At 37.0% G+C, this 22728-nt stretch overlaps 2 protein-coding genes across 2 annotated transcripts in view; one reads left to right on the top strand and one right to left on the bottom strand.

Moving 5' to 3' along the window:
• Window positions 1–6: 6 nt before the first annotated feature.
• Window positions 7–9333, top strand: LOC113041913 (PAN2-PAN3 deadenylation complex subunit pan3-like; the record flags this gene model as incomplete). The annotated part of the gene is given in 12 exon segments (XM_026200491.1): window positions 7–43; window positions 390–551; window positions 1987–2103; window positions 2609–2638; window positions 2641–2709; window positions 3272–3437; window positions 3841–3928; window positions 4604–4743; window positions 4933–5062; window positions 6348–6412; window positions 6510–6648; window positions 7515–9333. Coding segments are annotated over 12 exon segments (1284 nt in total), but the record flags the coding sequence as incomplete, so codon positions are not given.
• A 1155-nt stretch (window positions 9334–10488) lies between these two features.
• Window positions 10489–22728, bottom strand: part of LOC113041912 (vascular endothelial growth factor receptor 1-like) — a 31748-nt gene continuing 19508 nt past the window's right edge. The window contains 19 exon segments of the mRNA XM_026200490.1: window positions 10489–11111; window positions 11412–11503; window positions 11583–11649; window positions 11848–11957; window positions 12056–12161; window positions 12262–12361; window positions 12563–12674; window positions 12765–12887; window positions 12979–13076; window positions 13827–13956; window positions 14458–14546; window positions 15212–15325; window positions 15443–15547; window positions 15629–15764; window positions 15845–15951; window positions 16923–17054; window positions 17142–17288; window positions 20088–20393; window positions 21036–21144. Of these exon segments, the coding sequence (XP_026056275.1) occupies window positions 10955–11111; window positions 11412–11503; window positions 11583–11649; window positions 11848–11957; window positions 12056–12161; window positions 12262–12361; window positions 12563–12674; window positions 12765–12887; window positions 12979–13076; window positions 13827–13956; window positions 14458–14546; window positions 15212–15325; window positions 15443–15547; window positions 15629–15764; window positions 15845–15951; window positions 16923–17054; window positions 17142–17288; window positions 20088–20393; window positions 21036–21144 (2340 nt within the window). The 3' untranslated portion in view covers window positions 10489–10954.

Raw genomic sequence — 22728 nt, 5'->3', positions numbered from 1 at the left:
CATTTGATAACGATGGCACAGATAGATCAGTCTGAGAACCCTGGTAAGGATAAGGATGTGGTTTGTCTTGTGTTGGCATGACATGTCAACAGTGTTTGGTTTCAATGGACAACACTGCTACTGTTCAGTTATAAAGTCTGTTTTGTGATCAGAGCATATGGTTTCACCTTCTGTTTGAGTAGAAAACCACATCCTTTGTCTGTTTGGCAATTTTAATTGGTATGAAAAGCATTTCTTATAGTTATCCACCATTGTGTCATCTATGTCATCTCTATCATCTCTCTCTCTTTCTCTCACTTTCTATATATTGAAGTGTTTTTATTTGGTGCATATGTGTGTAAGAAAAGGTGTGTTGGATGATTGAAATCTCTGTTCCATCTCTCCTACAGGAGTGCCGTCTGAGGTCGACAGTTACCACAGCCTCTTTCCCCTGGAACCCCTTCCTCCACCAAACCGTCTTCAGAAAACCAGCAACTTCAGTTACATCACTTCCTGTTACAAGGCAGTCAACAGCAAAGATGACCTGCCTTACTGCCTCAGGAGGATACATGGTGAGGCAAAGTAATCCGTATGTACAGCTGATCCTGTATAGAGTGGTGACATGGTTTTGAATTTCATTTTTACATCACTGTTCTTTACAATGGCAGTATTTATGGCTAACCAATCGAACCACATAATTAAAAATGAAATAATTTAAAGTTCAATATGGTTTTAAGGTTGTTATGGTAATGAAAGTACCACGATCTAATATTAAGAACTAAACGATAAACAGTCCTGCATCTTGCCAAACACGTCGACACATTGTGTCTTAGTTTTGTTTTTGGTTAAATACTTTGGCTGTGAATCGAATCACGATTTTGAGATGTTGTGGTTTGCTAATGGCAAAGCCTGCGATGTGGAAGCGATATTACTCTGTTCCAGCGCATATGCATTACTGCCAGTCTTTCAGTGGCAGCCTTGCTAACTAATAAAGTAGTTACTGACCACCTCCGTTCTCCCCAATCAGCCCTGCTCTAGCCAGCTGCATAAACGCACACCATAAAAAAAGAAAAGAAAAAACAAGCTACAAAGAAACAAGAGAAAGCGGGAGAGAGAGAGAATGTGTGCTTATGGCAACTACAGGGTCAAATCGATAGTTAGGCAAATGAATACAAATTAAAACTTATGTAATATGAGACACCAAACAAAACATATCTGTCACAACACGTATCAAGAGCTCTCTTATCAGTTCTGCTTTCAGCACTGGAGAATAAAAGATACATTCTTCAGATGTTTTATTAGAACATGAACACTATCTTGCACATTTTATCTCCCCAACAGATTCTAAGTTTATAATGCATGTTCGCTATTCCAATTCAGAAGAGCGCACACACAGTCTGTGTCTCTGAATGCTTCTCATACTCGCTCCTCTCTGCCGCGGCTCACGGAGGAGCCGTTAACACTTGCTGCACACATGCAGTCTGTCTCGTAATGTTCGGCTACACTTTCGCGGCTCTGCACCGCAAGTGTCCACGAGTGCATCTGACAATATGGGACAAGACTGGATGCACGCACTCAACCTGTGTCCACTCATGCATGGCTCGGCGTTTAAAACAAGTTAAAAATTCAGTCTAACTGCTTTCTTCTTTCATTTGGGTGAAATTAAACATTATGCACATTTTCCACTTGTTCTTAAAATCCCGAATACTTAAAAGTGAATAAATCAGCCTATGTAACCTATTCACTTTACTTATTGACTAAAGTAATACTTTTTCTTAATACTAATTCTTTATTTACACAAAACAAACTTATCTTTCCTTTTGAAATTCAATAATTAAGTAATTCTGTTAAAGTAGTAATACCATTATAATATTGCCTGCTGCAAAAAAACCCCTCCCAAAACACCATAGAAAATGTAATGGATTTAAGGATTATAATGGGAATTATATTGGCTTTAATGTAAACTATACGTGTGTATGTAACTTGTGTCCTTGTGTGCATTCAAAGGCTTCAGGCTGGTCAACACCAAGTGTATGATGCTGGTAGACATGTGGAAGAAGATTCAGCACTCCAATACTGTGACCCTCAGAGAGGTCTTCACCACCAAAGCATTCGGAGACCACTGTATGAATACGTTTGTTTCTGTTTTTTTTAAGCGTGTAAACATGCCCATTTGCATATTATGGGGCAACACAGCTTTAGGTTTAGAAATTATACATTTTGATTTTGAAATGTGAAGCTCATTTATTTATTTTTTTTCCTATTAATTTATTCAAGCACCATAAATATTTATTTTTACAAATGCTATTTTTAAATGATTCATTTCTAAAGAAAAAAGTTATTGAAAGAGCTTTTTGTAAAAAAAAAGTTCTATTTCTTTAAAAATCTTTTTCGCAAAAATGGTCATTAATTTATTAATTTACCATTTCTTAGTAATATTTGAAAAACTGTTGTTAATGCTAATATTTATATATTTATATATATTTTTTTACTAATGCTATTAAAAATAGTACAAATGTTTTTCTAAGGAGGACTTGGAATGTGTTTTGAATTTTTTTTTTTTCATGAATTGGACCCTTTTGAACATTTGAACCCTTTTTTTCCACATGATCACATTTATCCTTTGCAGCACTGGTATTCTCCTATGACTTCCATGCGGGGCGGAGACCTTGTTCAGCAGGCACTTCAACGATCCGGCAGCAGATTCTTACTTCACAAAGAGAAAGTGGGGTTAGTTGTTTCTTGCCCTGTTGTTTCTGTTTGTGTGTGTGTGTGTGTGTGTGTGAGGATACAGCCGTTAGATACAGAGTACGTCAAGTGCTAGGTGGCAGTTGCCTCTTCGTGAATGTGCAGCGAGGAAAGAGGAAGGAGTGGTTGAAACCGATCCCGCCTCAGGTGGGTTCAATACCTGCGAGCTCAAGACAGAGGAAGCAAAACCCAGGGATGATGTTAAGCTATAAACAGCTGCTGTGCATACGGCTAAATCAACCACAGTGCAGCCAGTGTGTTCGTTAAATATGTTAAAATATAGCAATATATTATAATAACCAATCTGAGAAAGTGCACTTATTCGTATACTACATTGATACACAATTTTAATGAATACCTTGATGTTAAAGTTCAGTTGTCTGTGTTTATTTATCAGCTACCGTAATACAAGATGCTTTAGACATTCGGTTAATGTCTTCAATGATGCAAAGTTAACTTTATATTATTTATTTAGATTTATAAAATTTGATTTACCTGTTTAATTTTTGGTTTCGAGAAATAACTTTCAGTTTTCTTCTATCAGGGCAGCATGAGCTCCCTCCTCCACGGCAGCATGCGGGCCTGTTACCAGAGTCGCTCATTTGGGCCTACATTGTCCAGCTGAGCTCAGCACTGCGCACCATTCACACGGCTGGGCTGGCCTGCAGGGTCATGGACCCTAGTAAGATCCTCATCACTGGAAAGACACGGTATGGCCACACTTGCTCATTTAAACCCAGAAGTACATTCATGTTACTGCAGGACGTTAATAGACTGGGTGGTAATGCTTTGCTTTCTTTCTGAACTATTGCCCTAACCGTGCAAAACAATACAGTGACTGCTAAAGACAAAGCACAGTTCTGCAGAATCTTCTTCAAAGTTTGCTGTAGTTAACCAACTTATGACATGAGGGACATTCAAACCACAGATCGGTCAGTGTTCTGTGGGGCCTTTATTTTCTAGCCATAAATAGTGAATGGAGAAGTTCACTGTTAGATTATTTTTTGCTCTTCCTTTATTATGTACGGCCTGTTTATCAGCATCTCACGCCAGCGTTTGTGCAAATAACTAAACATACAAACACTGCTAAATTTTTGTTGTTTCTCTCCATAGGTTGCGAGTCAACTGTGTAGGAATGTTTGATGTCTTAACATTTGACAGTAGTCAGACCAACCACCTGGCGCTGATGCCCCAGTACCAGGTATTGAACATCTCATTTCCACCCAAACACAGTAGTGTAACACCCATCACATACATCATTTGACTGTGCATCATCATTTAATCACAAAAATAATTTGATTACACTACCTTTCAAAAGTTTGGGGTTTTGAAGGTTATTTTAATTTTGTTGAAGGAAGTTTCTTATGCTCATCATGTAAAAATAACTTTTATATTTTAAAATGTAATTTATTTCTGATTCAATTTTCAGCAGCTATTAATCCAGTCTTCAGTGTCACATGATCCTTCAGAAATCATTGTACTATGCTGATTTGCTGTTCAACAATTGTGCTGCTTAATATATTAGATTTCAATACTATGCTTTTCTTTCAAAACATCCTAAAAAGTTACTTTTGATCAATTGAATGCATCCATCCTAAATATAAAAAATAACTCTTAAATTTGACCATAAACTTTAGTGTAAACAGTGTTTTATTAATAATTAAAATAATTAATCACAATGATTTTTGTAGCAGTTAATTGACAGAATATCAAGACCGTGACTGTACACCACTGTAATGTGGATATGAAGTTCTTTGTACTAGCCATGGGTTCTGAAGGCTGCTTTGTTGTGGTTCAACTTTGAGCGTTGGTCATTTTACACTTTGGGTCTGAACTCTTAGTTTCATCAGTTGCTGTTCCTCTTTGTGTCCATCAGCAAGCAGATCTCATCTCCCTGGGGAAGGTGGTGTTGGCTCTGGCGTGTAACTCTCTAGCTGGCATTAAGAGAGAGAATCTGCAGAAGGCCATGGAGCTGGTGTCAATCAACTACTCTTCTGACCTCAAGAACCTCATTCTGTGGGCCTCTATCTCTTTCTTACATTTTATAAATAGCCTAAATACTCTCAAAGTGTTTCTAGTATGACATTTTGTGGTTCTGCCTGTGTCCTGTTAAGACTAGTTAACATGTTTATGCCCTCATACATCCTTGCTTGTGCATTAGTTTGAATGTGGTGCCACATCTTACGGTCATGTTTCGATCTTCAGGTACCTGCTTTCAGAACAAAGCCGTCTGCGCAGCGTCAATGACATTATGCCCATGATTGGAGCACGATTTTACACTCAACTTGATGCCTCGCAGATGAGAAATGATGTCATTGAGGAGGACCTAGCCAAGGTATTTAAATTTTGTTTCAAAATACACATTTTCTATCCACCTTATTTTTTGCGCAAGCTGCAAGTGTTTGCAGATATCCGGCTTCAGGTCTCATTCGCTTCCAGTTACTTTTAAATGTACAAAACAGCTCATTTTAGCTTATTATTTTAATGTGTTGTCTTGAATATAAACGCACTGGTTTGTAGTGCAAACCATTTTACGGTTTCCTGCTCTTTGGTATTCTTCTCCTAATTTCCCTGTAGAGGTTAACAAACCTTAAGTCTCGCACATTTAGAGAAAACAGCTTTCTTCAGATTGTAAAAAATAAGGTGGATACACTAACGTTTCAAACAGAATGATGCTGTTTATTGTAAATATTCAAGTCTAGTTTATTATGAAAGTATTAAAAAAAACATTTCAGTAATGTGATATTGACTTACATTTCACAAACCTACATACAAACATTTATTGGTTCATTTAGAGCTGGATGTCACTGAAAATATAAATGTGCAGAGCTTTCCTGATGGATTCAGTGATTCTGAATTTTTTCAGATTAATTGGAACAAATAACTGACTTTATTTGCAATTCATTAAAAGAACCAGCTCAAATGAATCATTCCTTTTTTCTTTATTATTATTATTATATTGAATCGAACTACACTAGTTATGCCTGTGGTGTTTGCTTTTGAAGCCGGACAGCCAGAGAACCTAAAGTTGTTGTTGCAAAGTTTGGTTGAAAAAGTCAAGTGTTTTCATCTTGTTACTTTCCATTCCGAGTCACAACTAGGCTGTAAATTTGATATCTCTTCAGGAAACAAAAAGAAACGCCCTAGCAGACCGAGCTACCCAATTTACCCAGTACACAATTATCTAGTGTGTGCTGCTCTTGCTCTGGAGGGAGTGGAGGTGTGATCACTAGATATTTCAGATAGTTTCAGCTGTTCTCTCTTCTTTCCTCTTTTTGAACACTGGTATCAGATGTGTGAATGTTTTTTGTACCAACCTTTTATAAACATCTACAAAAACATGCATTTTTGCATTTAACCCCTTTTCCATCAAGAATGTGGACTTGCTGTATTAAACGGTGTGTGTCTCCTGTGTTTGTTTGACACTGCTGCATCTGATACGAGAGCAAATGTGACTCAGAAAGAGGTTTAAATATGACCCGGTTTCCTCTCTAACTTCCCTTCTCATAATCTACAAAGTCTCACTTACACAAACCCAAAATATATTTTTTTTTGTTATTCAAAAATGATCCTATTCAATTTTTATTACAACGTTTTCCTTATGCATCTGCATTTTGCAGGAGGTTCAAAATGGGCGATTGTTCCGCCTGCTGGCAAAACTGGGAACGATTAACGAGAGACCAGAGTAAGTCTTTTATTACAACTATAGTGCTGAAGCTTTTCTGAAATGGCAACCTTTAATAGAATACTTCACATTAATATGTAATATTTATTTCTTGTAGGTTCCAGAAGGACCCAACGTGGTCTGAGACTGGTGACCGTTACCTGCTGAAGCTCTTCAGAGATCACCTGTTCCACCAGGTGACTGAGGCAGGCACACCCTGGATCGACCTCAGCCACATCGTGTCCTGTCTCAATAAGGTGAGCTTGTTTAGCTTGTGCACATTTGTGTATAGACTTTAGTCAGGTTAGAGACCGTAATGAACTCAGTGCAATTGAAAACGAGGCTGTGAGGGACAGGCTTTACAGACCTTGTCTTTACAATGATAGGTACTATATAAAGTGATATCATCACCGTCACAACCCTAATACATACAGTTACTGTAATACCTATTTTCATTAATGCAACGTTTAATTAGTTTAAAATGTTTAATTTTTGAATTTAAACTCTTCATATTTTTGGAGGGGTGGTAAAGTAAAAACTGTCAAGAAAAAGTCTCACTAAAATAATAGAATACTTGCATATGACAATATGTAATACAATACATATGACAAGGGAAGATTAGTTTAGTTTGTAATAATGTGAAATTTATAAACTCATTCATTTTATATATGAAATATATATGGTGTAAATGTTTCTTGGCCGTTATGCCGCAACATTTTTTGTACCATTAAAATAATTGTTTTATCTTTGTGTGTTTTTCAAAACCAATATGAACATACAACATGGAACATATTTTAAACCAGAGTTTTTCAGTAGCATTTTGTTTTAGTTTACTACATTGATTCCATGGATTTACTATATTAAGAACAGTAAATTATGTATAATTACAAGCAACTAACCCTAATCCAAACCCCAATCCATACTATACCCATATAGTAAGTACATGTTCTTAAATAATATTACTGATTACTTAATTGTAGAATTACGTATATAATTGGTAACCTTTTTTTTCCCTCTTTTTCATTGTCATGGAACTCTATTATTTGTCATTCATTACTTCAGTTGTTATAGTTGAACCAGTTCGGTATTTTTGTCACTCACTTCCTTTAATTTCTCATCACAGTTGGATGCTGGAGCACCGGAGAAGATCAGTCTGGTGTCACGGGATGAGAAGAGCGTGCTCGTGGTGACTTACTCAGACCTGAAGCGCTGCTTTGAGAGCACCTTCCAGGAACTGCTTGCTGCCACGAACGGCCCCCTGTAACCCCCAGCCATCCACGAGAGTGGGCTGGAACTGCCTGAAACAGAGCACATTGCACTACAGCCTGGAATCATAGGTGCAGAATGATGATCTCATGACCAGGGCGGAGCCAGCTGGTTGCTCACCTCCAGTCAGATACACTGTTCTGTCCAGAGAAAGTTGTTTTCTAAAGCTTATTTTTTTAGTTTTCACAACAACAACGCAGCTGCAGAATTATGAACTGAACTGAGAGCTGTGATGATGAATTCTTTTTTCTTTCTTTTTTAGACTTGGGAACAATGTCCAAAAAATAAGAGACTTTACTTCTGCTTTTATTTTTAATTTTGTATTTTTTCTTTGGAGGATGCACTAAACATTTTAAGTTCCTTTTTAAGTGATTGTGCGTGTCCCACAGGGTGCGATGAGGGCCTCACACATTAAATTGAAGAAAAACAGAGCGCCGGTTTTTCCACATCATCCGTGCGCGTTTTTAATGAGGTACTACCAATTGGGACAGACCACTGGTCATGTGTTCAGAGTCCTCGACTCTGATGGGACAAAGCCCTGGGTTGGGCAAACTGATGAGTCTGACCACTTTTGAATGTGTGGCGTTAGTAGTAATGTGTCGCCACTCCTCGTCTGCTGTATCGACTCATTTAAAAGTTGGCCAACTTGGAGGCGGGAGGGGAAGTTACTGGTTGCGTGCCGACAAAGGGGTGCTCTCTCCTCTTGCTGTATAAACTTGTCATTTATTTCAGAATTTCTCAACATCCTTTTTCATTTTACGGATGATTTTTGAAATTGGATTTTGAGAGGATGGATTTTTGTTGTTGTTTGTTTTTTTAGTCAGGCTCTTGTGATAGGAACCAAAGAACTGGACCACGCTAGCAAGTGAAACCAGTTTAGTCTCATTGTGGAATGTCCTCTTATGCCTCTGTTGTGGAGCATCCCAAGTTTCTGTCCATTTCGTCATTCTTTTTCCCAATTCGTTCTCATTTTCCGCTCTCCACGCTAGTTTTGGTTATAGAGCTCTCTTGTGTTGTTACTGTCGTTCCCTTTCCTCACCAAGTTGTTGTACAGAGATGCATGATGGGATGTTTCTCACTGTGGACCAGTCCCAGCAGGACGGTTGGGATTGTATTGGTTTCTCTTGGCTTCGTTTTTGTTTAACTATGATTTGATCTATGAATTATGTGACAACATCCAGAAAACAGTTTGGAATTCGCTCAGGTTGATATCCCTGACAGGAATATGCCAATGACTGAATGTGTCTGACCTGTCATTGGTGACTGCCCAATCCGTGAGTCGAGGAACAGGTGGGTTTGCAGCACAGATTTGGGTGTGCCACACTGGACCGAGAGAGTGCAGGATACAGCAGGCAGAGCTGAGGATGCTGGGAGTTCAATAATGTACTTTTTTTTCCCGTCGTTTTGTTTTAGTCAACTGATACTTGGTGGACATGGTGCCAAGCCTGTATCCCTCACCGAATCTCACACATACACATTAATACACCTTTTACAGGCCGATCTCATATCATGAATCCAGTTTCTAGAGAAACACTCCAGACACACACATACACATGAACTCATACATGAAATCCTCCTTCACCATCCCAGTACGTTTTATGCCCTTCTTGTGTTTGTCACATTTTTGCAATATTTGTGTGTACAGCAGTATTTTAATAAAGAGTAATAAAAGAGAACACTCGTCTGTTTGTTCTTAAATGGCATGATTGTTGCTTGAGTAGAGAATGATGACCTACAGCAGCAAAAAGGAACTTGTTTGCAACTTTTGGCTGAAAATCAGCTCAGAGGAGAAGAATCAGATGCTTTCCAAAATAGATGCTACATGACTAGCACTGAAAAAGCAGAAATAAGACCCAGTTCAGATATGGTTATGAATGGTGCAAATGTTTTACAGCAGAAATGTTTGTCTATCATCAGAGTTGAGATGGCAAAGTGTGTTTTTTTTTTCCTTCTAAAACTACTGTTAGAAAGTTTGGTGTTAGTAAAGGTTTTTTTCTTCTTTTTTATTACTTTTAATCGGTTACATGGATCAAAAGTGACTGTTAAGACATTTCTAATGCTGCAAAAGATTCTATTTCATATAAATGATTTTTTGAATTTGAATTTCAAATAAAGCTGAAAATATTCTCATGGTTTACACAAACATATTTAGCAGCACAACTGTTTTCAACATTGACAATAATGTTTATTGAGCAGCAAATCAGCATATTAGAATTATTTCTGAAGGATCGAGTGACACTGTAACTGGAGTAATGGCTGCTGAAAATTCAGTTTTGCTAACACTGGAACAAATTACATTTTAAAATATATTAAAATAGAAAATAATTTAAGTAGTCATATCTCACAATTGTACTTTTTTTTACAGACCCCAAAATTATAAAGTGTTTTTTTTTTCATTTAATGCTAAGATATATATATATATATATATATATATATATATATATATATATATATATTTCTAATTAAAATGTATTTTATTCTAGCAAAACTAAAAAGTCCTGTTTTTCAGGCTTTGTGCATTGGCAGTGTCATGTAAAAATATTTTGCTTTGGCTCTAGATCTGAAATCTGTAGTTTCATTCTTTTACAGCATTAAATACATTATATATATACTATAATATTTTCAGAGGTTACTATTAAGGTACTGAATGTAAATAGATCCAGCGTAAGGTGAACGTTTTCCAGCATATGGCTTGCAGCACATGAAATGTGCTCTGCAGTTAAACATTTGGTACCTACCTACAAGCAGTGATTGTAATAAATGCTTTTCATAAAAAATAGCTACTCTGTGACTACTAAAACACAACTAAAGTGGTACAGATTACCAGTGGCTTCAAAGAAGGTATACAGATATGAGATAAGTTTAAAAACAAAAGCGCTGAAATGCTAGTTGCCAACAAGATAGTAACGCTGCAGACAAAAGTCATGAAACACATGAAAATTCCCAGGCCTGATTAATCCCAATTAACTCTTTAAAAAGAAATGTCCATATTTTTCTTAATGTTATAACTGGCAAAAAATTGCTTTAAGTGTAATCTCAAAAAAATTTCTAAATGTTCTACTTTAATTGTCTTTTTTAAAATCCTTAATCAGTAATTATGAGTGATTAAGAAAATCACAGAAGTTCCTTGGGTAAAGAGGGTGGAATGTGCAGAGATTCAGTCAGAAACACTGGTTTAACAGGACAAACATTGCATAATAAGGTACTGAAAGCAAAAGAGTTGAGATAAGCAGTGTTTTTGTGGTGGTGGTAACGGATGTTGACTTGTGTTTACAGGTCGCTTGGCTGACGCAAGTGTTAGAAACAGGGGTAGAGGAGAGCAGCTTCATAGTCTGGCGGGGGAGAGCAGCACCTCTCTGAGGAACACACCGGAGGAACCTCCCTCTGATGACAACAGGGGGCGCTATTCATACAAGGAAGCTTCATGTGCTGGTTTTCACCTTTAGAGAAGAACCTGCAACAACAAAACGCAGTGACCTCATTTTATGTAATTAATTAGATGTAACTTAATGCTCATTTTTTTCACACGTTTATTTTAACAATTTTTGGTAACATAAGTTTCATCTCGAAGCTGAAATAGTTCAGAACAACAGCATTAATCTTGTTAAAAATGTTTCTACTATCGATTTAAAGCATCACTGCTGAATAAAAGTGCTATATAAAAAGTCCTAAAATAAATGATCTTACTAACTCCCAGGACTAACTTTTTAATGGTTATGTAACAGATCATGGAAGCCAATGTCATGACACCTACTTAGTGATGTTTTGGGTTTTAAATCTGTCCGTCCACTTCACCCGAATCAGCTCTTCAGACGGGAGAACCATTCCACTGTCAGACTGGTTGTCCTAAAGTAAGTAAAAAAAAAAAAAAAAACTGTCAATCTCGACAACTCACCCAAGTGAAGTATAATTTTAAAACACTTACATCAGGGATTTCTTTGTGTAGATCCTCAAAAGTGCTGATGGCTTTGATTTTCCCAGAGCTGCTGTAGCTAAAATACATTTAAAACATTTTATTATTTATATTTATGATATTTCCTTTAATAATTAATTCGAGAAGTTCCACTTATTTTCATTTAATATTTATAAGGGTATTTTTTGAACACACTTTTGAATTGTACATAATTGTATTTCACGTGTAATTATTATACATATTCAGTTAACATGTTCACATATGATCACATTTGTACCTTGAAGTTCCCAGTGATTTCTGGCTTATGTCTTTCTGGACGATGTGCGGCGTGACGGTATTTCCTTCTCCAGAAATAAAAGCATTCAGTGGAATATAATCCTTTCCATCCTGTTTAAAGAAAAGAAAAAAGTGTGTGTGTAAAAAAAACAGAAAAAGAAAGGTTCTGAGCTGTCAAATACAAACAAACAGAGTAAATAATGTCACACCTGTTGGACGCAGGTCTGTAGGAGGTCTCCCAGTATCTCCACAAGAGCAGAGAAAGAAGGTCTGTCCTCAGGGTTATTTTCCCAGCATGCCATCATAATGCTGTAACTGTCAGACAAATCCCACAAGCGGAGTATTAGCACTGTATTGGTTCATGGGGCAATGACTGGACAAGTTTAATATGATGTATTCAGCAGTGAGAACTGACATCTCCGGGGTGCTGTACTCAGGAGGACACATCCGAGTCCCCTGCTTCAGTCTGTGACAAAACGCCTCATCAATGTTCAGCCCTGGGTATGGAGACGCTCCTGTGGACCACAAACACTCTTACATTTCTGGTTTCCTAATCAGTTTCCCTCACTTTCATTCTCTTGCTATGACCTGGCAGAACAACAAATGTCTGTTCGATCGTGCCATATTTCAAAGCAATGATGTTATGAAAAAAAATCAACTGTGGCATTTGCCAAATGCTTGTATTATCTGATGTAGATAAAGAGTATTGACATTACCAAGTGAGAAGATCTCCCAGAGCAGAACTCCATAAGACCACACGTCACTCTGAGCGGTGAAGACTTTGTCGAAGATCGATTCAGGTGCCATCCATTTCAGTGGTAACCGTGCCTTCAAGGCAACACACATTCATTAACACACATCTGACCCTTTTTTATGTTGATGACCATTATCTTTGCTATATTGATGCATTACACTCACATCTCCCTTGCGCACATAGTCTGGGTCTTTGTATACGTCTCGGGCCAAGCCAAAATCACAGATCTTCACCACGTTGTTGTTGGACAGCAGGATGTTTCTGGCAGCAAGGTCACGATGGATGCACTGAAAACATGAAGAAGAAGAAAAAAACATGATTCAGATCAAGTCCATATTCATGTTCATATACCCTGATGCAGACAGGAAGGCACTTTACCTTACGAGAGGCGAGAAACTCCATTCCTCTGGCCACCTGAAAGCTGTAAGAAATCAGGTCTTCAAGCAGCAGAGGGCTGTTGGATTCAGGAAGAGAACCTGCAGAAGACAAACAGAAAAATCTTTAATGAACTGATCTAGTTTTAATATTGAGATCAACATTATATTTGTTTTTATATCACGTCATGCCAAATGTAACTTTAGTTCTTCCATGTAACACAAAAGGTGAAATTTGAAGTTTTCAACCTTTTGTAAAATTTGTCTTTTAATGCTTTAGAAAAAAGAAATTTCTGCATCTCATCAAAAACAGTACAATTGCCATTTAAAATAACTGTTTTCTGTTTTAATATATTAGGAAAAGTCAATTATTCCTGTGATGTCAATTTTCTGCATCATGACTCCAGTCTTCACTGTCACATGATCCTCCAGAAATCATTCTAATATGTGAATTTGCTGCTCAAGAAACATTTCTTATTATTATATATTATATATTATTTGATAAATAGAAAGTTCAAGAAAATAGCATTTATTTAAACATTTAGCAAAAAATATGAAATCATTAATTTAGAAATATTTTGTAACAATACTTAAGGACTCAAATCTGAATCCTTGCTGAATAAAATAATTACTTTTTTCATAAATCTTACTGACCCTAAACTTTTGAATGGTAGTATAATATAGCATATATTTTTTGGTAAAATATGTAAACTATTTTGGTAACTCAGTGTCTTTTAGCTTCAAAATAAATCGTTATTGCACCGGGGAAAGATTGTCGTACTGTTCAACAAGTTTTATGGTTTATTGCACATTGATCATCTAAATGACATCATGCATGTGATGAAAGCTCACCGCTGTCCTCCTCTGAGATTTCTCCTTTCTCCTCACTAAACCCTGAGCTGGCATTGCTCTGGCTGCTGGACACACTAGTTAATCGTGCTTTAAATCCCTCCTTCATGCCTCCCTCCTCTTCTCTGCTCACCTGAATCAGACACACAACACATGAAGTGAGCAACCTCTCAGCTGGAACACATCTGGTGAATAACGCTCAGAACACATCAGTGTCAGGTAAATACAAGGACTCCACACCTCTCTCATATTTTACTAGACCCCACTGATCTGGGATCAGGTCTATCACTGAAACACACTGTTCTTTGTGTAAGGAGGTAAGCAGCTTTAGAGATGGTCACACAGAGGGAAGTATGACTCTGTTGTCTTGATGAACACTGCTCTGTTTATTTCAGAAGGAAATAAGAGAAGTCTATAAACATGACACCAGACATATATAGAGCTCACTAAACCTCACAATACCACAAACTGACAGTTCCTCACTCAACATACTGTGACATTCAGAACACTTTCTGAGTTATGTTCTGCAAAACGAATAAAAGATTGTAGTTCAGAGATCAAGTTGCCTAATAAATATTAAGTGAAATAAAACTGCTGAAGTGAAATTTACTCAGACAGACATACACAGACTAACCCTGTTCAACAGGAACACTTCTCGTTTGCTCTTAAGGTACGCAGACAGGTTCCCAAACTTGCAGTATTCAACTATGATCATCAGAGGCCCTGAAAATAGCAAAACATATCGATTTAATGCATATAGAAAAACACCATTCCCTCAACATATACTATAAATGTTATATATGTTGTTCAAAAGTTTGGAGTCAATTCAATTTTTTTGTGTTTTGAAAGAAGTCTATTATGCTATCTGATCAAAAATACAGTAAAAACAGTAATACTATGAATTATTATTACAATTTAAATGATGTTCTCTATTTTAATATATTATGAAACTTAATTTATTCTGTGATGCAAAGCTCCATTTTCTGCATCATTACACATGTTCCTTCAGAAATCATTCTAATATGCGGAAACATGTATGCTAACGTTCAGAAACATCGCTTATTATTATCAATTAATTAAAATAAACATTCACTATTTTTTTGAGGATTTTTTTTTTGATGAATAGAAAGTAAAAAAAAAGAAGCATTTATTTGATATAGAAATCTTTTCTAACATAATAAATGCCTTTACTGTCACTTCTGATCAATTGAATGCACACTCGCTGAATTAAAACTATTACTCTCTTTTAAAAGAAACATGCTGACTCTAAAATGGTATCCTGTTACATATACATGCACAAGCCAAACACATCTTAAATCACTTTTATAGATGCCCTATAGCATAAATACAATCTTTGAGGGTTTACAGAGAAACGGGGACATGCAGACCTCCTGGTTTGGTACATGCACCAAGAAGATTGACCACATTGAGGTGATGACCAATATGATTGAGGATCTTCAGTTCTGTCATCAGAGCCTTGTGTTCACTGGGCGTAGCGCCATCTGCAGGAACAGGACAGACATAACTCCTGACACTAATGGATATTTGCTAAATTTGCTTTTTATTACACAACAGGTGTTTTTAAGATTCCTGAGCAGTTTTAATGCTTATGAATATACCTTTAAGCATTTTGACGGCCACTGTGGTGCAGCTGGCTGAACTGCAAATGCCAAAAGCTGAGGCCTGCATTACTCGGCCAAATGCCCCTCGCCCCAGGGGCTTTTCTGGAGAGCAGAACAATAATCACATATCAGTATACTGCATAACAGCATCAATACGACTTATAAAGCACACACACAATTTACCAAGTTGAAGGCGGTCACGTGGAAACTCCCATTGGGCGGGATCATACTGTAATCTGTCGCAGTTCTCCACCAGATGTTCATCCCCCGGATGCAGGATGATTGGCAGGTACTCTGCTTTGCCATTAGTGGAGTTCGGCTGAGAAAGAGAATGAGAATATAATATATATTACGTTAGAATAATATAAGAAGTTTTAACTGGCCTTGATTGCCTCTCACCTGTTTGAGTTTGCGAATCAGCAGTGTGAGAAGAAGCCAGAAGAGAGTGGCCACCACGCATGTGCATGCTAGAGTCGGGATCTCCAGGGAAAGTGATTCAGATGAACCTTTCGGATACATAAACAAGTGTTGTTTAAAGAGAAGAAATAAGAGACTGGGACATGACCGGGATCACATTCATCCCCATGAGCATGACAGCTCCCTATAGGTCATGAGTAATGCATTAGCCCCTATAGAAACAGCTAAACAAATAACCTACATAAAAATAGGTAAACAGTTTAAGGGTTGAAAAGCCGAGGCCATCTGTGGGAAATGAAAATGGGAGACAGTTTCCTTCCTGGTCTATCGGAAGAGAACAGCGTGAACGTCTCCTTTCAGCACCGTGTTTAGAAGCATCCGACAAGAGTAAATAAGGGAGTGTGAAAAAAAAAAAAAAGGCTGTGAGGGAAAAAACAGCAAAAAAAGTTAACTAATACCAACATAAAACTGTTAAAGGAAGTTTAAAATCTTGGGTCTTTAGAATTTCTATTTATATTTTTGAAAGGAGCATCTAATGCACACTGAGGCTGCATTAATTTAATTAAATTTAAATACAGTAAAAATAGCATTATTGTGAATTATAAAATAACTGTTCCTATTTTAAAACTTTTCAATATAATTTATTCAGTAAAGCTGAATTTTCAGCATCATTATTCCAGTCTTCAGTGTCACATTATTCTCCAGATATCATTCTAATATTCTGATTTGGTGCTCAAGAAACATTTCTTATTATTATCAATGTTGAACACAGTTGTGCTGCTTAATATTTTTTTATGATACTTATTTTTTTTTTGCAGAATTTATTTGAAACAGAATGACACTTTTGATCTAATAAAGTGTGTTGCGGCAGAACCCCCCCCCCCCCCATTTCAACAGTAGTGTATAGACAATTATTAAAAAATGCATTATTATTTATTATTATTATTATTATTAAATTTACACTTGCCATAAAATGTCAAATTTTAAGTTATAATGATACAAATTAAAATGAGTAAATTTACTCTCAGGTTTTGAGACAAAGGACAACGCAGAAGCTTACTTTGAACCCAAATGTGGGCGGAGCTCTCCACAGACCCTCTCTCATTGGTGGCCTTACAGGTGTAAAGTCCCTGGTCTTCAACTGTAATTCGGTCGATATGAAGAGTCCCTTCCTCTGGGAACAGCATAATACCTGCCAGTAAAAGATACGCGTATGCAATCTAATCACGTACATGGATACTTAACATAAATATTCAAAAAGCAGGTTTTCTAGTCTCACCAGACACCTGCTGCAGCTTTCTCTGGTCCTTATACCATGTGATCCGGGGGTGTGGAATTCCACGAGAGGGGCAGCGGAGAGTGACTGATTTGCTTACGTTAACACTGTGATCACTCAGATTTCGCAGCAGCACCGGTGCCTGCAGAACTGGATAGTGTGAGACAAAATGGCTCGGGGTCAGGGGTCATTACGCATGATGTTCCACGTCGACTGAATCAGTTTAATCAAAAATGATCAAAAACTCCCCTAGGGAGACTGACGGATATCACAGCAATCACATGAAGCACTTAGCATTACACGTCCGCCTTATAAAGCAGTTGAGTGATTTAAGGGTGACGCGGGTTGCTATTGTTACAGAAGTGTGAATAGACTGCGAGTCGTATTTCTTTCATTACAGATCGAGGCCTGGAATGTTTGAATTGCAGCCATGGGATTTGTGCCATTCAGTGAAATCCCTCTGTTTGTCTTAATGACACATTCAGCATATCACAGACTCAACTGATATTTCCGGGTTAGCTGGCCAAGGTTTGGCTGTTGCTATTGCTTTGGCTGTTGAAAGTTTTACAGTGTAGTCTAAAATGTATGTAGATTAATATAAGACAGAGCATCGCAGGTTAATGTGTCTGGAACTTAATTTACATACAACAAAACTCCCTGAGGCGTTCGTCACATATACCACTCTAGAAAAAGAGGAGAATAATGCGTTTAAACGTCTGCTTCATATTTTCCCCCTGGACACAATTGATTATTGTCCCTTTCCTCGTTCTGTGACAGTGGCTGATTGGCTGATTGTTCTTTGGCCATGTGAAGCAGCCTGTAAATGTGGCATAGTGGGAAGTGCCATTGTGTGCTCTTCCTCCTTACTAGAACTCATTCCCACACCAAAGAGGTTCTGCTTCACACAGCCTTGGAGAGAAGGGCTACAGGAAGCTCTGGGACCCACTTCCTAAGGACCCCTTTTGCTTTGTCTTTCTCCTTCTCTTTTCGTTTCTCTTTCCGCCTCTGTCTCTGAATGTGTGGGTGTCCAAAAACACATCCTTACGTGACTTAAAATCAGTGTCTAAGAGATGGCTCTGATGGCTTCTGACTGTGTTGTGACCTGCAATAACCTGCTATTTCTGATTTGTTTGCATTTGTTAGCATATGTAAATGCACAGATGATACAGTAATATGGCATATGACCATGAATACTGAGGTGTCCTTTTTTAAGTATGAGACACAAATACCTAGTTTTTGATGTAATAGAAATTTGACCGCATTCGTAAAAGCCTTATCAGATATGTTTAAAACTATTATTTATTATAAAAAAAACATGTTGAACTATTTTTAATGACCAGGAATGTATCCCACATTTTGCATACAAACCTCTTACTATGTGTTTTCTCCCAGTTACAAAAAAATGTAAACTATACAGACCAATTCAGAGTAGACGTCACAGTTACGTCACTTGCAGCTGCGTGCGCATAGCGGTTGCAAAAAAACAATGGGAACAAATGTAGGTAAATGGGTAAAATCCATGGAATAAGAAAAATATATATATTTTGATGTCAAGATCGGAATGCACATCATTTTTTAGAGAATACTGTTGTCAAAGACGCCATTTGAAGCTAAACGCTGACGTTTAAATGGACATATTTTGGATGAAAACTGCTATGATTACTTTTACATTTAATTTAAACAATAGGTCTACATAATATTCAAATATCATCCCCTTGGAATTATAAGGTTTGTTAAAATTGAGTTATTCACATATTCTTATTCTGTGACAATTTATTTACATTATGTGATGTTTTATTTTAAGTTGTGTACATTTTGGGATTTTTTATTGAAAAAACAAAAAGGTTCTATCTACAGAAGTCTATGGAACACAAAAACTTTAAAGCTCAATATCTCAAAACTACTCAGAACGCAGATAGAACCTTATAATTCCAAGGGGACGATATGCTGTTCAATTATGTATTGTATTATATACAGTGCAGTATTAGCCCTACCCCATTAAACCTTACTGTTAAAATTTTTATATAACATTTATTTAATTTCACAATTCTGATATAATCTGCAATCTTTTTAAACCTTACAATTTTATACTGTATCCGTGTAATTCTCTATCTGCAAAGGCTATTCGCTCCTGGGTTTTCTGCAACCATGATGCACGCGCATTCTGAATGTTTACAAACCTATAATTGGTCTATACACCCACGTAGGAACATAATATGAGCAAGTAAGTATTGGCTTAATTTGAAAAGGTTAATCAACCCTGTTACGGTAAGATACCATAAGAAAAAATATTACAATATTTGTATTACCTAATGGAAAATGTTAATTACTAATATTGGACATTTTTAAACTGTTGTATAATTGTTTAGTAATATTTATAAAAAAGAATATAGATTTTTGTTTGCAATTACAGGGAGAATTCTGGACAATAAAAAAAAAATAATAATAATAAATGCAATTTTAAAATAAATGAATAAATAAATAATAATAATAACAATAACAATATTTCAAGATGTGTAGGAAGAAATATTACTTAAAATTAAATTTCAGACCCTATTTTGTACCCCTTAAGTGCTAAAAGTTCTGCTTTCAATAATAAAAAAAAAGAATAAAAAAAAATTGCTTATTTTTTGTTTTAAAACACTTTTCTTGTTAATGCTGATAAGTAATAGATTAAAAAATTGCTGATAAGTAATAGATTCTACACATTATATATCAACTCCTATTATGGTACTTTTGTTTTTTAGGGTTCATAAATATTTAATTATATAGAAAAGAGCAGCGAAGACTTTTCATTATATATATCCATACTGTGCTCTATGCAACAAAGAAAGTCTGGAACAACATGAGGGTGAGTCAAAGATGACAGAATGTTCATGTCCTGATAAACTATCCCTTTACAGAGCATGAATGTGTGTGTGTTGATCACAATGACTCTTAAAGACACACCTGTGACCTCCACGGTTGTATCTAGGTGTGTATGTTCTCCTGTAAGCAGGTGTGTGGCTGAACAGCGGTATGTTCCCGAATCCTGTGCAGTCACATTCTTCAGCAGAAGCTCCAGAGTGTGAGAGAACTGCCCCTCTTTGAGCTCCCCGCCGAGATCTGAAGCTCCCTCTGATGTGGTGGATTGATTCGTAAATCTATACCATGACAGGTCTGAATAGAGGTGCCTATTGGCTATACAGACCAGACGGAGGTCCCCTCCCTCTCTGGGCTCTTCCTCCAAAGACACGATTAGGCCTCCTTTGACATCTGTGATGGTGGACAAAAGCAGATTCAGTTTCCACTTCCTCTGCACAAAACCTCGATACAGTGAGACAGAATACATGCAGACCTCCTGGCAACAACCAAGTTTTATTTGAGGCTTTCAAACAAAATACAGCCTAGAGAAACCATTTTGGAAGTGTTGACCAAGCAGCATTTTTCGTAACCTTTGATGACAATGTTGAATAGCCATTGTCAGTACAAGTAGCAATAAGACGCTAGTGTAAAGGCGCGTTATTTACTTTAGCTTTTTGAAATTTCCCGTGGAAACCACTTGAGGGTTTCCTGATGGAAGATAATGTTTATCTTTCCCAAACACCACCAGTGTTCTCCAAATAATGCACCGCACGAGGATGCAGTATGATAAGAGCCACAGGTTCCTGTTCACTCCTCCACCCTGTCGCTATGACAACAGCCAGGATGGGCTTCATCCACTGTGGCCGAAATTAGCACAGCTTGAAACCAAACCCTCGAAAACAAGGGGACGGAGGAGTGCGGGATTAGAGGAAGAAAGGGAAGGAGTGAAAGGGAGGGAGTATGGGAGAAAAATATATGAAGAACGAAGTAAAATATTTGGATGTTGAGGTTTAAGTATCTTTTAAAATTTAGTTATGTATATACACAAAGTACCTGTGACATAGAAACTGATGTCTAGTTCATCTCTGCCCATTAAGTTTGATGCAACACAGCGATAGATGCCAGATATCAATGCTTCGCCAACTGTCAGAACTCCTACAGTCTGTGGAAACACACACACACACACACACAAACTGTTGCATGCAAGCAAGCACGGCTACATTTTTTATGTTTCTGCATCAACTTCCATTGTTTGTCCAGGTACTACATTTTCCTTAAACAATCATAGCTATAACACAAACCCTGCTCAAACTCTAACCTTGATTGATAAGTATGTTGTTCAAGCACTTGACTTAAGTCCTATGCACAAACCCAAAATTTATTATTACTTTGGTCAATAATGTTGTTCCAAGACCAGCCATGACCAATGATGTTGATCCAGGGACATATTGGATACATTTTGGTAAGTAATGACATTTTCTGAGAACCCAAAGCTCACATGAGGTAATAACATTTCACATTACCTCTAGCTACAAAATGAGTAAGCTTAGGAGTAACCAAAATTTCACAACATGAAAACCAAACAATGGTTTTATTCTTATTCTAATAGTTGGATTGCTTGCCATTGAATTCTATTCCCCCATTGTATCTTACAGAAGGAGGTTATAATATGTATCAAACTGATACTGGTTAAGATCCATTCCCAAATGGAAGAGATGCTTTTAAGCCATTACATCATTATGTCTCCTCATGGGGGTGGGGTAACGGATTCTGACAGCTGGATTGTTCTCCATCCTTTTCCCTCCATGCTTCTTAAACAAGGAGGTTTTAATATTTAGCAAACTGATATTTTTTAAGATCCATTCCCAAATGGTGGAGAATCAACCATTTTGAGCCACTATATAATTATGTCTCCTCATGGGGGTGGGTGAACACATTCTGACAGCTTCATTTTCGCGCTGTCAGATTCTGTTCCCCTCATGTTTCTTATAGAAGGAGGACCTAATATTTATCAGACTGATACTGGTTAAGATCCATCCTCAAATGGCAGGAAATGGTTCGATACAAAGCTGGGGAAAAGATTCTGACACCTGGGTTAATCGCAGCCAGATTCTTTTCTTCCTTTTCTGATATAACCAGGTTTTAGTATTTATCAAACTAAAACTTTTAAGCAACTGGATCATGTCTCTTTAAGTGGAAGGGGGAACAGATTCTGCCAGCTGGATTGCTTGCCATTCGGTTCCCTCCATGTTTCTTATACAAGGAGCTACTTATATTTGTCAAACTGATAATGGTTAAGATGCATTTGTTAAACTGGATATAATAAACACATTTCAATACACTATATCAGCATCTCACTCCATGTTTTATAATAAAAAGAGGTTTTAATATTTATCAAAATGATATTGGTTAAGATCTAGGGTTGGTTAGGGTTCATACTCAAAAGGCATATACTGTAATCAACAGATTCTGACTCCTGGGTTGCTCGCCATTAGATTCTTTTACCCACTTTTCTGATATAAGTAGGTTTTAAAATTGATCAAACGGACACTGGTTAAGACCCATCCTCATTCGGGATAGAATCCACAACTTTTAAGCCACTAAATCAACATGCCTCTCCACAGGTGTGGGGAAACTGATTTTGACATCTGGATTGCTCGCCATCAGATTCTATTCTCTCCATGTTTCTTATAATAGGAGATTCTAATATTTATCAAACTGATACCAAAACATACTTATTTTAAGA

The sequence above is a fragment of the Carassius auratus genome, chromosome 24 (genome assembly GCF_003368295.1).
Source record: "Carassius auratus strain Wakin chromosome 24, ASM336829v1, whole genome shotgun sequence".
NCBI lineage: Eukaryota > Metazoa > Chordata > Actinopteri > Cypriniformes > Cyprinidae > Carassius > Carassius auratus.
This window is presented reverse-complemented; position numbering and strand designations above follow the sequence as displayed.